Consider the following 13,630-nt stretch of genomic DNA (forward strand, 5'->3'; position numbering starts at 1 on the left):
AAATGAATTTTTTAAGTTTATCGAATTGAGCCTTATTCCGATTTATTATTGGATTGAAAATAAAAATTTTAAATGCTTCCAATGTTTATTTTTTGGAACAATCTTAAATCTATATGGTTTCAAGTTGTATTTGTAATATTTGTAAAAATATTTCTTTTTGTTAAATTCTTGAAAAAAAAAAATAATAACGGATGACAATGAAGGCCAGAAATTGCAATTTGTTTTTTTTACTGTCGAGGTATTTTGTAACTTATATCTCTGCTAAAATGAAGTCTTAATTCTAAAATTATAAATTTTCATTCATACACGTCAATTTCTAAGCATTCTTTGGAGGCGGTCTAAATACGCCAACAACGACGGCGTGATCTCTTTCGTATGGCTCCAACGTGATCTGTTCTTGTGGTTTAAGTTTATCTTCTTGCAATTTCTTCACTTCAGCAGCGAATACAGCTTCAGGTTGAGCTGTCGAGTCGATACACGACGCCTTGATGGAAATAACGAAATGCCCGCCATTCTTCAAGAAGTTCTGTGCATTCAAACTAACGATACGTGCTTGATCGGGTTGAGCAACGTCAGCGAAAATCGTATCAACCATACCGACTAACATACGGTATTTGTGTGGATGACGAGCATCTTCGATGATGGGGATGATGTTCGTTCGTTTCTTTGCAACGTTAATTAAATCACGTCCCGATCTGTGAGAGAATTCGACGGCATAAACTAAACCTTCAGGTCCAACGACATCAGCAACGTGAGATACAGTTGTTCCTGATGCAGCGCCCAAATAGAGAACTTTCGATCCGGGAGGCATGTGAATTTTGTCAACTCCGCCTAAAACAGCAGCTGCCAACTTTGATCTGAATGGATTCCATACGCGGTATTCTTTCTTTTCGCCATCAGTCTAAAATATATTTAAAAATTTTTGTATTCAACGAAAAAATTTAAAATTTTGTTTTTTTTTTATGAGATATTTGATGTCAGTGTGCGCTGATTGTACAAATAGTCAAATCGAAGATGGGCATTGCCTCAGGCATCCGCATCTCCAATGCAATAACTATTTGTGTAGTCACATTTTACTACTTCTGTACCCCTACGCGTTTCATCATTCAAAATTTGACAAAAAAAAATATTTGTTTTAAAAAATTTTTTTTTACCTCGACTGAAATACGTTTCTCGCCATAAACTTCAGATCCGGGAACCAAATTCAATGTAACTAAAGCATCTTCTTTTCCACGAGCAATGAAAATACCTTCGTGACGATGAGGTTCGATTACAACTGTCTTTCCTCCTTTAAAACCGCCGGGTTTTCCGCCTCCTCGACCTCCCTATAAAAAATAATGAAAAATCGAAGAAAAAAATTTTTGTGAAATTTTTCTACAAAATCGACGTGTTTGTTCAAACTTACTCGTCCTCCGGGGCCTCCTCTTCCTCTGCCTCCGCCGGGAGCTCCTCTTCCTCCGCGGAATCCTCCGCCGCCGCCTCCTCGGCCCTGTAAATGAAAGAATTTGTTGAAAAATGTTCATCATTTTAGAATGAGTTTGCGAGGAGCTTAAAATTTTGTAGATTACTTATTTTTTTGGTTCAAAAAAAAAAAAAAATAAATAAATAAAATAAAATACGTAAAAAATACGTAAAAAAAACGTAAAAATTAATAACTATTGATAAATTTTATTTGAATGTACATTTTTTTGGTTCAAAAAAAAAAAAAAAATAAAATACGTAAAAAATACGTAAAAAAAACGTAAAAAAATACGTAAAAATTAATAACTATTGATAAATTTTATTTGAATGTACATTTTTTTGGTTCAAAAAAAAAAAAAAATAAAATACGTAAAAAAAACGTAAAAAAAATACGTAAAAATTAATAACTATTGATAAATTTTATTTGAATGTACAAATTAAATATACCGTAATAAAATATTAAATTTTAACATATTAAAATTTTTCAATATGTTCAAAAATGTTCAAAATGTTTGAAAATGGGAATATCTTTTCGTTAATTCAGTTTGTTTAGTTTTATGTACTTCAAATTAATGCCGCTCCAAATGAAACTCTATAGTTTTGTCCGATGCCCCATTTTATATTCGAAAATCCGATGGGGCAAAATAAAAAAAAAAGTTAAAAATATCATCAAAAATTAACGATTTTTGGTGTATTTTCATAATTTTTCAACAAATTTTCAAGAAAATTTTTCAATTTTTAGTAGTTTTTGTATTCAAAATCGTTTCAACATTAAAAAAAAAAAAAAATTGGCAGTTATTTTTATGATATTAATTTTTTTAACTTTAATTAAAGTGTTTTTTAATCAATTTTTAATACACAAATATTTATCAATGTAAAAAACTCAAAATAACAAAAATATTAATCAAAGATCCAAAATTTTTTAGAAATTTGGCATTTTGTATGAAAAAAAGTATTTCAAAATTTTTTATTTTTTTTGCCCCCCCCCATTTTTATTTCAAAAATTTTGGACAAAACTATTGAGTTTCATTTGGAGCGGCCTAAGTATTAAAAAATTTTTTATATCAAATCAAAAAAATTTAGCAAAAGTTATAAGTTAATGAAGGAATAAAAATGCTTTTTGAGAAAACTTACGCCGCCAGGTTTAAATCCTCCTCGCCCTCCGGAGCCTCCTCTTCCTCCGCCAAAGCCTCCGCGGCCCTAAAAATGATTCATTAGTCGATGCTTATTGTTGAAATTGTTCAGAAAAACTTACTCCGCCGCCTCCTCGACCTCCGCCTCCTGATGAGCGTCCTCTGAAATCTGAAAGAAACACAGAAATGATGAAAAATGTAATTGAGGTTAGAAAAAAGTCCTTTATTCATAAGGATTTTTACATATTTTCCATAAAATCTCGACAAATCAAACATTTTCTATGTTTTGAGCGTTAAATTTGAGTTTGTACAAAGAAGAAAAGCAATGCATTTGTTTTAATGTGCGCATTGTGTTGACCACGCTGAGAGACATAACAATGTCGGGAGAAGTTTGATTTGTCGATTTTATGCTTTTTTAATGGTATTTTGGGAAAATCTTTTATTACCTGGTCTGCCCATTGCACTGATTTAGTTGGAAATGTGAAAAAATTAAAAGATTATTCCGTAAATTATGGAGAAAATGCCGAATAAATATAGCTCAGCACAATTCAACACGTGAGGAACTTGAAATGTCAAACGAGGGGGCGCTGTTTATCACTGTCATAACTGAGGCGAGTAACGTGGATTTTGAAAAATTCCAGTCATTATCCTCTATCACTTTCATTCGTCTCAATTTTTTGATGAATTTCAAAACAAACAAAAAAGACACGTAATTGTTTCTCGTGCGTTTTGTCATCAAAAAGTTCCTGTTTTACGTGTAACATGTCTCTAATTAAAGCTGTAATATTGATTGGAGGTCCTCAGAAAGGCACCCGATTTCGTCCTTTGTCTCTCGACGTGCCAAAACCCTTGTTTCCTGTTGCCGGGTAAGCAATTTTTTTCCTTTTCAATCAAAATCTGATAAGAATTTTCCATTTTTTAGTCGTCCCATGATCCAACATCACATCGAGGCATGTCTAAAGCTCCCGGATTTGAAGGAAATTTTAATTATCGGATACTATCCAACTGCCCAGATCCAACAATTCGTCGTTGACATGCAAAATTTGTACGATTTGAACATCAGATACTTGCAGGAATTCACTCCGCTGGGCACTGCAGGCGGCATGCATCATTTTCGCGATCAAATTCGTGCGGGAAATCCTCAGGCCTTTTTTATCCTGAACGGAGATGTTTGTGCTGACTTTCCTTTGGAAGAATTGTACAATTTTCACATGGCAAAAGGCGGAATTATCACAATTATGGGTACGGAAGCGACGAAACAGCAGTCTGTGCATTACGGATGTCTTGTAACAGACAAAAATACGGGCTCCGTGACGCACTATGTTGAAAAGCCGAATAGTTATGTCTCGACTTTGATCAATTGCGGCGTTTACGTGTGTTCGCCGGAGATTTTTCAAGACATGTCGAACGTTTTTTATGCGCGCCAACAAAATTACGGCGGATTCATGAACGGCAATAACGGAGCTGAGGTCATTCAACTCGAAACTGATATTGTGACGCCCATGGCGGGCACGGGAAAATTATATGCCTTGCCCGTGTCGAATTGGTGGTCGCAAGTTAAGACAGCGGGAAGTGCAATTTACTCGAATCGTCACTATTTGGAGCTTTACAAGAAAACTCATCCGGAACGTTTGACGAATGCGGGCACCCGAAATGACGGCGAAGGCGATGGAAGTCTCATTTGCACGATTATCCCGGATGTTTACATTCATCCGACGGCGCAAGTGCATCCAACAGCTGTGCTTGGACCAAATGTTGCAATTAGTGCAGGTGTCGTTATCGGACCTGGCGTGCGAATTCGCGAGTCAATTATCCTCGATAACGCTGTGATTCGAGATCATACGTTGATTTTGCACAGTATTGTGGGCAAAGGAAGCACAATTGGGGCATGGGCTCGTGTCGAGGGAACTCCATCAGATCCAGATCCAAATAAGCCCTTTGCTAAAATGGAAAATCCGCCGCTTTTTAACTCTGAAGGCAAACTTAATCCGTCAATTACGATTTTGGGATACTCGGTTACGGTCTCTGCGGAGATGATTTTACTGAATTCGATTGTCTTGCCACACAAGGAACTGACGAGAAGTTATAAAAATGAAATTATTTTATAAGAATTTGTTAAAAGTTGTGGAAAAAAGGAATGGAAGGAGAGAAAAAGAAGACATGCGACTTTTCGATATCCAAAGAAAGAATTTTTACATATTTTGGTCTGAAAAAATTTATATAAGAATAAAGAGGATTTGTACTGAAATTTGTTGTTTTTTTACAAGTCATTTTTTGACCAGTTTTAGGCCTAAAATTAAATAAATATTCATTCTAAAGTTCAATTTTTTTCTATTTTTGAGACAAAAAATCATAAAATAAATTTGTAACAGCCAATTTTTACAAAAAATGTCCCAAAGGGTTAAGATCCCGTTAGTTCAATAACTGTCAATGATAATCAAGAAAAGCTTCCATTTTTTTTCGTTCCTTGAATTTTTCCCAATTTTACGACTTATTTGACGAATATTTTCAACATTTTACTCAAAAATTCAACTTTCACAATGCTCTCGAAGGAAAAAAGTCAAGAAATCATGGATTCCGACGCTACTTTCTGCACTGAGATTGAAAATCGTAATGACGCCCAAACATTACACGAAATCCTCACGGGCGAGAGTCTTCCGGGAAAAAGTGCTTCGCAACCATTGACGTTGAGCGTCGAAGGAAAGCGTTACAACACTCGAAGCTCCTTGAGTCAAGACGAGACTCAGTTGCGGAAACGCCAACGCGAACAAACTTTGGCAGCGATGAAATCTCGTTTGAGACAAATTCAAGCTCGATTGCGGAAAAATGACATCAGTTCTGCCGAATCGCAAGTTTTGGAAGCCGAATTACGCGAAATGAGTCAAAAAGTTGACGAGAGATCGACTAAAGCGACAATTCAGAACGTCCTTTCGCAATTGCAAAACATTCGAGAGCCTTCAAAGGTTTCCGTTGTTCCTCAAATGGCTCAGAAAAAGAAATCTGGTCGCAAAATGAAACCTCATCGTTGGTGCAAACCATTGAGATTCAAGCCAAAATCCTCGAAAATGTCCAAAAAAGGAGTTTTAACGAAAAATCCCGAGACGAACGTTAATGATTCTCAAACAATTGTTGCTCTTGAGGAAACTTCTCTCAGTGACAAGTTCAAAAATTGCAAGGAACTCTTGAACCAAAGCATCAATTTGTTCAATCAGGACAAAGCAGCGCCGTATCAAATCGATCTGAACGAAACTATTGATCGTTTGCAGGAAATTATGGATCGCACAAAGGCCTTAATGGAAGCTCAAAGACGCGAACGTGAAGAAAAACGCAAGGCAGTTACTCAAATTCCGCAATTTCCGCCAAAGAAGCCACGAACTGACTTCGATCCGTATTCCGCTCCGTACTCCGAAGAGCTATTCAGTGACACGATTATTCCAGCAACGCAGAAAAATCCGGAAAATTCATGGTTCAACGACTCAATTATCCCCTTGGGACAGCAAATGCCGTCGGAAATGAAGACAAGTTTCACGAAAAATTCCTTCAATTTGCAATCCGACAACTCAGTCTCAGATTTGTTTGTTTCGAAGGACTTTAGCGACATGGAAAAAGACAAAAGTAGCTCGTTTGCCTTCAAAACAGACGACGAGAAGACATTTTTCGACCCGAAATGCGCTCAACAATCATTCGACATGAATAGTTCGTTGATGTCAAGCCAAGTTAACGAGAGCGAAGACGACAAAAAACTCATTCAAGGCAGTTTTACTGAGAGTTTGCTCCAAAATAGTTTGTTCATGTCGCCAGGAGCGAAGCCAAAGGAACAAAAACTTACCAAAAGTCCTAAAATTCACGATTTTCACCACTCTAGCACTCCAAAAACGGATCAAAATGCTTCAAACGATCAAATTTTGAACGAAAGTCATGAAATTTCGATTGTTGAACCTTCGAATGGTGCAAATTTGAAACAAACAACTTCGAAAAATCGACTTTTTAATCCGATTCACGTGCATCTCCTTGCCAAACGTCTTCATTTGAACGAAATTTTCTTGAAGTAAGTTTAAAATTTTAATTTTTATAATAAATTTTAAACTTTTTCTTTTTTCTCAGACACGTTATTAGCGAAACTTTTCGTCAAGTTGATGCCATTGAACGTCAATTCGCTCTTCAACCGGATCCTCAGTCAATGGAAGTAGATCCTGATGAGTCACATGTCTCCAATACACCCATGAAGCCATCAGTTCGATCCTCAAATCGCAAAATTTCCGACGAAATTTTCAATATTCCTGTTTTTGAGCAATTCTAACTTTTTCAATTTCTTTAAAAATTTTCTTCATTTCAAATAATTTTCAATTAATTTCTTCTAACTTTGTAAAATTTGTTCAAAAATTGACTTTTTAAAAAATTAATTCTAAATGATATTTACAAAATCTCAAAAAAAAAAAAAATAAATAAATAAATATTTATTGAATAAATATAACAAAACTTACCTCAAAATCTAATTTTTTTAATTAAAAAAAAAAATAGATACAAACCAATTTTTTTATATTAACATTTTTAGGAAATTTTATTAAGCAAAAATTTGTTAATACATAACTTTTTTTGTGTTTGCTTTTTTTTCATTAATTATTAATTTTATCTTACTCCATTAAAGTTAATCATTAATTAATTTTTAATTTTATTATAATGACTTAAAATCACATATTAATTCTTCAAACGCGATTTTTTTTATTATATATTTTTTTTTGTGATTTTATGATTTTTTTTATTAAAAAAAATGAAGATAACTTGATTAGTTAGTTTTTTTTTAGTTAGCAGTTTGTATTTTGATCATATTCGTTTTTTTTTTATAAAAATATTTATATCATTAAACAAACAAAAAAATAAATATTTTACACAAATTTTTTTTCAAACAAAATTTTATTTAAGCAACGACATGATCAAAAACAAAAAAAAAAATTTTAACTCTTTAATATTTTTACAAACAATTTTTTTTATAATTATTACAATATAAAACATTTTCTTATTAATTATTTTATTAATTACATCTTCTAATAGACTGTCAAAAAACGAAAAAAAAAAATTAAATGACTTTTTTTTAATTAAATATAAATATTTTTCTTTATATATGGTCTCATATACAATTTTCTTCGCGATTCGATTCTGAATTATACAAGAAAAACTGGCGATTATCTCTTGTACAAGTAGAGTCAAATTCTTGAAATTTTTTTTGGGGGAAATGTCAAAATAGAGTCGATTTATAGAAATCCCTGGCGAAAGATGTTCTAAAAAGGGCCCTATTATGAGTAATCCTAATTTTTTTGAATGGTAATATTGTTGCGGTAAATCTGTTACTTTTTCCGTAAATATTTTTTTTATGAGGTTTCTCTTTGTGTTAGTAAAGTCTTTTTTTAGTACTTAGCTTTAATTGTTTTTTTTTTGTTGTTGTCTAGTTACGATTTTTTTTCTCACTGGATTCGAATATTATTTTTTTGAATATCTTACAACTTTTTTTTTATCCTGCCTCCGTTTCGTTTTTTTTAAATATTAATTATTAACAAACTTATAAATAATAAATAGAAATTATAATCGATCTGTTGCCTCTTTCTGCTTCTTTCGTCGTGTGTGTTTTTTAATTTTCTTCTTTTTTTTTGTTTTGTTAAGCGTTTAATGTAATGGTGGTTAGTCTTTTAATGTTTTGTATATAATTTTTTATCATTATATCATTTTTTTGTTGTCTTGCAAATTTTTTTCTTTACAATCTAAATGGCGCTCGTTTTTCGCTGGCGGGCGTCGTGCCGCGCGATGTAGATGCGGATGTTCGTTGTAACGTTGGTTCGACGGAGCCCTTGCGTGATGGCGTCTGCATGCCGGATGGCGTTGATTGACCACTCAGCGACTTTCTGCAAATTTGTTGGACCAGTTCGTCATTCGATTCTAATATGTTGGCATGCGGAAAGATTGGACTCGTACCACTATACAGTCGGAAAAATACAGTGCAAAATTTTAATTTTCTCTCTTTTTTCATTTTTGGGCATTTTTCATTATAAATACCTTCTAATTTAGCAATTAAAATGCATTAGATACACCAATTAACAATAATAATAATAAACATTACTTTTAAAAAACATTCTAAGCCATTACAAAAAAAAAATTATTACGAAACCATTCTCAATCAATGAGATGAATGATTTTTTTGACTCCATGATTTTGTGATTATTTTTGTGATTTTTTTGTTTTTAGATATTTTGACATTGCAAATATAAAACACACACATCTAGTTCGGGTTACGTGGTTTAATCGTAACGGGTTGATTTAGAAAATGAGACACTGAAAGTGGATTAGAAAAAAAAAATTTTGTTTAAACATTTATAAGCCCCTTGTGTAATTGTTGGAGCGAAAAGTTTATTTGGAGATTTTTTTTTATAAAGTAATTCATTCTTGTTAAAAAAAATTATTTAATTTGAAAAAAAAAAAATCTTTATTAAATTTACATAAAAAAAAAAATTATTTTTGATTTAAAATATTTTTACAAACGTTGAAAATTTTAATTTTTATAAAAAAATTAATATTTTCAATATAGCACAAAAAAAATTTATTCCATTTTTTTTTCTCCGTAATAAATATTCAAAATTTAAATTAAATATTCAAAATTATAAAAAAATAAATTCGTAATATTAAATATTTATATTTTTTTAAATAAAAATCTAATTTATTTTTTAATAAATTTCAAAAATCTTTAATTTAGTAAAAAGTTTAAAAAATAAAATTTTGAATTTAAATAATTTAAAAAAAAAAATAAAGAAAAATCTCCAAATATCTTTTCTTTTAATACTTGTGATGTTATATTATTTTTTTGAAATTTATTTAAATATTATTGTTGATTATTTTGTTTAAATTTATTATTTTTTTTAATTAAATATTTTTACAGCGTGTTGAAGCATTTTTAATAATTTATTTTATTAAAAATTTTAGTATCATTTTTTTAAAATTTTATTATATTTGCAATTTTTGTACAAAATATCCATTAATAATGTTTGTTTTTTTTTTAAGTTTATTAAAATTATTATATTTGTATATTTTTTTTTCTATTGAAGCAACTATTGTGATTGGTTAACACATTGTTTCATTATGTGTTTTGCATTTTTTATTGTGTGAAGTTGATTAATGTGATGCAACTGTATTTTTACTATTAACTGTACTTTTGTAATAGTCACAATTCCTTTTCCTTGTTTTTAATAATTAATTATCTTTTAATGTAATTTTTTAAAGATAATTATTATTTTTTTTCACTTTTGTGCCAAAAAGTTAGAATCTAATGAATAATTATTTATTTTAAACGTGAAAAAAAAAATCTTAAAAAAATTAAAGGCAATGTTAGTAATATTTTATACTTTTTTAAATCTAAAAAAATAAAAAGCGTCTCCATTAAAAATTTATTTTTTTTTTTAAGTAAAAAGCCAGAATATTACCATCATTGCCATTTTCTGTTATTTATTATTAAATATTATTATTAAAAATAAATGAAAATTATTATTATAAAAAAAACATTCCAAATCAAAATTGCAAACTACACGAGATTTTCAAAAATCTCTTCGGGTGTTGAAAAAAATTACGAAAAAAAAATTCAAACGGAAAATCACTCAAAATAAAACAGGAAAGTCACATCTACGAAAAATTTACCCTGTAACTGAGGAAGAAGTTGATGTATTTGATGTGCGTCGTGCTATCGGTATCCTTGATCCGATCACTCCTCGCGAACTATTTTTTATTCGTTTTATATTTGATCGTAATTTAAGAGAAAAAGGTAAAAAGTACAAATATTTTGTTTAACATTTTTTTTTTAAATAATTTTTTAATTTTTTTTAAAGCCAAAAAATGTTGATTTTCAAACGAAAAACATTTTTTTTAATAAAAAAAATTTAATGAAAAAAACGAACACAATTTTTTTTTTACAAAAATAATTAAATTAAAAAAGCAACTGTGGTTGGAATGTCATTGATTTTTTTCTTGGAAGTATGAATTAATGAATGATTAAATTTTGTTTTTTTTTCTTTACCTAGATGATGGCAAGCCAGATACTAATGTCGGTATGCTAGATGCTCGACTCATTCCGCCGTTTCTGTTTATTTTCATGCATTTTATGATTTTTTGAAGGATGATAGGAAAAATTAAAGGAAGGAGAGGAACAGGGTGAAATGCGAAGGACATGCGTTTTTTTTGTTGGTTATTTGATTACGACAGCCACATTCCAATTTAAAAATTATTTTTTGGATTAATAATTTTGGGGGTTAAAATCATATCAAATATGACATTTTTTTTAATATGAAAAAAAAAAATAAATTAAATTTAATGATTTTTTTTTAATTAAATTAAAAAATGCAAATAAAAAAGGAAAATTTTAGGAGAAAGAAGCTTACCTTGTAGGAGCTGGACTTGCTGCTCCAGATCGTGATCTTGATCCGGGAGTCACTCCATTTGAGGATTTTGTGGTAGATGTGACGCCGAGTTTTGTGGGTCTCATTGGCGTGCTGGATGTTACGCGTCTCGTGGGAATGCGTGACGAGCTTCCATCATCTGTGCTATCGAGCGAAAGGTTTGAACCGTGACGCGATGGTGGTTTTGATCCCGGGCGAGAGCCGGGTTTTGAGGTGCTTGTTGGAGTGTATCCGCTAAAAAAGATAAAAATTTTATTAAAAATTAATTTTTAAACAAATTAAATTAATTATTTTTTTTTAATTAAATAAAAAAAAATTAAACAAAATTTGGATTTTACAAAATAAAAATTAAGTGAAAAAAATGATTTTCAAAAATTAACTTTTTAAAAAAATTATTTTTAAAAATTAATAAAAAATTATTTAGAAAAAGTTGAATATTATTTTTTAAAAAATCAAAAATTGATTTAAAAATTTTTTTAAAGAAAAAAATTTTATTAAAAAATTTATATTTTTTTTTAAATCAATATTTTTTTTGTAAAATCCTTGAAAAATAATTTAATTTTAATTTAAATTAATTTTTTCTTTTTTTTTATTTAAGGCCGCTCCAAATTTTTTTTGAACTTTTTGTCCCATGCCCCATTTCAAAAGCCGAAAATCCAATGGGGCAAAATAAAAAAAAAAGTTTAAAATTTCATCAAAATTGGCCGTTTTTTGGTCTTTTTTCATATTTTTTCAAGTAATTTCCCAAAATTTTTAATTTTTTTTTTAATTTTTAAGAATTTTTGTATTTAAAATCGTATTTTAACATGAATTTTCTTCTTTAAATTTTTTTTTTTAAATTATTTTTTAAAATTTTTTGACAGTTTTTTTTACGAATATTTTTTTGTTAAATTTTTAACTTGAAATACTCTGAGATGAATTTTAAATTATCAAATATCAATAAAATAAACTAAAATATTGATTAATGACAAAAAACTGATAAAATGTTGTCATTTTGTATGAAAAAGTATGTTAATTTTTTTTTTTTTTTATTTTGCCCCCCCATTTTGAAAAAAAGTTTTTGGGACAAATAGTTCGAAATAAATTTGGAGCGGCCTAAAATTGATTTAAAAAAAAATAAAAATGATTTGAAAAAAAATTAATTAATCTCAAAAAATGAATAAAATAATAAAATTTTTTCTTTAATTTTTTTTATTAATTTTGTTTTTATTAATTAAAAATTTATTTTAAAAATATTAAAATACTTTTTATTTAGGAAAAAATTAAAAAACTCACCGTGCGGTATATGACACTTTTCTTGGCGTGTAACGACCTCCAGCTTCATTATCGGATAACGAATCAGGGGTCGATGCTGAAAGTGATGATCTACCTCGGGACATTGGAATGGATCGTACGGAACGTTCACGCACCTAAATTAATAAAAAAAGTTCAAAATAAGTAAATTTTCTTAATTTTAATATCAAAAAATCCTGAAAAAAAAAGTTTATTAACTGAAAATTTCATGATTAAAGCTATTTTATGAACTAAGTAAATTATAAAAAAAGCTTCGAAAACACAAAGCTTTATTTTTTTTGTTTTTGCTCTGAACCTATTGTATGCGAAAACCTAATTTTTTATTCTATTTCTAGATTTTGTGCGCTAAAAATGTCAAAATCCGATGTCACGCTCTGCGGAAGGTTGCGTCGTTTGAACTTACCCAATGCGTCGATGGATGGCAATGAGGTGCGTGAGGACTGAGCGGCGTCGAACGTGTGCCGCCGATGAATGCTGTACCGCCCGACGTTACATGCAGTGGATATGAGATCGGTAATCCACCTTGCGCACGTATTCTTTCGAAAATTGGCATGAGTTCGGCTAAATGTTCGTCGGCTATAATTTCAAAATTTTTTGTTTTTTGGATTTTTTTCTCATAAATTTGGAAAATTTGAATGGGAATGTATGCTCATTTTTCTCTCCTTCTGAAACAATGACGCGATCGAAGACCGAATTTACGACGAGAAATGATCATTTTTGACGATTTTTAGAAGTTTTTTTAGACAAACAACATCTTTCAATATTTCTTTCACACATTAAATGGACTAAAATTAAGAAATTTTCTAAAAAATACTTTTACAATTACGGGACAAAATACAAAACGATACAATTTTACATGAAAAACAAAAATTTAAACAATAAAACAAATAAAAAAACCAAACCATGCCATTTAATGATAAAATAGTGCAAAAAACCGACGAACACTCAAGAGTCAGATTGAGTGAGAGTGTTTTTAGCGGATTTCGCAACTTACCTTGCACCGAAATGCTGATATTTACACGTGACCTTACCTTAAGAACTAATTTATTGTCTATCTATTCTATTTTTCGAGTCATTTTTGTATGAAATTTTAACGGATTTTAATTTAAAATATTTTTTTTAGACGACAATTTTCAAAATTTTTGAGAAATTTAATTTTTAATTTTTATTTTCGGTAAAAAAAAATTAAAAAATAAAATTTATAAAGATATTACGGTAAAATTTAATTTTTTTTTAATTAAAAAAAATAATTTTAAAACTTTTATTTTATTTTTTTTTAAATAAAAAAATAATTTAATTTTAAAAATTTAA

The 13,630-nt window shown here is 29.7% G+C and overlaps 4 protein-coding genes across 4 annotated transcripts in view; 2 read left to right on the forward strand and 2 right to left on the reverse strand.

Moving 5' to 3' along the window:
* Positions 1 to 136: 136 nt before the first annotated feature.
* LOC134836580 (rRNA 2'-O-methyltransferase fibrillarin) lies at positions 137 to 3,178 on the reverse strand. Its single transcript, XM_063851776.1, has 6 exons — positions 3,041 to 3,178; positions 2,717 to 2,763; positions 2,596 to 2,661; positions 1,406 to 1,489; positions 1,155 to 1,325; positions 137 to 901 (listed from the first exon to the last, which is right to left on the reverse strand). The coding sequence occupies exons 1-6, from the start codon at positions 3,051 to 3,053 to the stop codon at positions 317 to 319; spliced, it is 966 nt and encodes a 321-aa protein (XP_063707846.1). The 5' UTR covers positions 3,054 to 3,178; the 3' UTR covers positions 137 to 316.
* A 94-nt stretch (positions 3,179 to 3,272) lies between these two features.
* Positions 3,273 to 4,842, forward strand: LOC134831487 (mannose-1-phosphate guanyltransferase alpha). Its single transcript, XM_063845225.1, has 2 exons — positions 3,273 to 3,460; positions 3,517 to 4,842. Exons 1-2 carry the CDS (start codon positions 3,357 to 3,359, stop codon positions 4,700 to 4,702), a joined length of 1,290 nt encoding a protein of 429 aa, XP_063701295.1. The 5' UTR covers positions 3,273 to 3,356; the 3' UTR covers positions 4,703 to 4,842.
* Positions 4,843 to 5,031: 189 nt separating this feature from the next.
* Positions 5,032 to 7,111, forward strand: LOC134838415 (uncharacterized). The gene is made up of 2 exons (XM_063853942.1): positions 5,032 to 6,642; positions 6,699 to 7,111. Exons 1-2 carry the CDS (start codon positions 5,135 to 5,137, stop codon positions 6,892 to 6,894), a joined length of 1,704 nt encoding a protein of 567 aa, XP_063710012.1. The 5' UTR covers positions 5,032 to 5,134; the 3' UTR covers positions 6,895 to 7,111.
* Positions 7,112 to 7,507: 396 nt separating this feature from the next.
* LOC134828143 (uncharacterized) overlaps positions 7,508 to 13,630 on the reverse strand; it is a 117,702-nt gene continuing 111,579 nt past the window's right edge. Inside the window, exons 28-32 of the mRNA XM_063841129.1 lie at positions 12,302 to 12,435; positions 11,009 to 11,260; positions 10,648 to 10,710; positions 10,272 to 10,349; positions 7,508 to 8,491 (exon numbers count right to left, since the gene is read on the reverse strand). Coding sequence (XP_063697199.1) covers positions 8,344 to 8,491; positions 10,272 to 10,349; positions 10,648 to 10,710; positions 11,009 to 11,260; positions 12,302 to 12,435 — 675 coding nt within the window. The 3' untranslated portion in view covers positions 7,508 to 8,343. The remainder of the gene's footprint in view (positions 8,492 to 10,271; positions 10,350 to 10,647; positions 10,711 to 11,008; positions 11,261 to 12,301; positions 12,436 to 13,630) is intronic.

This window comes from Culicoides brevitarsis, chromosome 1 (genome assembly GCF_036172545.1).
Source record: "Culicoides brevitarsis isolate CSIRO-B50_1 chromosome 1, AGI_CSIRO_Cbre_v1, whole genome shotgun sequence".
In the NCBI taxonomy this organism is placed as follows: domain Eukaryota; kingdom Metazoa; phylum Arthropoda; class Insecta; order Diptera; family Ceratopogonidae; genus Culicoides; species Culicoides brevitarsis.

Excerpts from the sequence above, each read along its gene's own strand:
- LOC134836580 (XM_063851776.1), bottom strand. Across the intron at positions 1,326-1,405 it reads GAGGAGGCCCCGGAGGACGA|GGAGGTCGAGGAGGCGGAAA; the intron begins GTAAGTTTGAAC and ends TATTTTTTATAG. Across the intron at positions 902-1,154 it reads AGAAACGTATTTCAGTCGAG|ACTGATGGCGAAAAGAAAGA; the intron begins GTAAAAAAAAAT and ends AATATATTTTAG.
- LOC134831487 (XM_063845225.1), top strand. The coding sequence starts at position 3,357 with ATGTCTCTAATTAAAGCTGTAATATTGATTGGAGGTCCTCAGAAAGGC. Across the intron at positions 3,461-3,516 it reads CCCTTGTTTCCTGTTGCCGG|TCGTCCCATGATCCAACATC; the intron begins GTAAGCAATTTT and ends TCCATTTTTTAG.
- LOC134838415 (XM_063853942.1), top strand. The coding sequence starts at position 5,135 with ATGCTCTCGAAGGAAAAAAGTCAAGAAATCATGGATTCCGACGCTACT. Across the intron at positions 6,643-6,698 it reads TTGAACGAAATTTTCTTGAA|ACACGTTATTAGCGAAACTT; the intron begins GTAAGTTTAAAA and ends CTTTTTTCTCAG.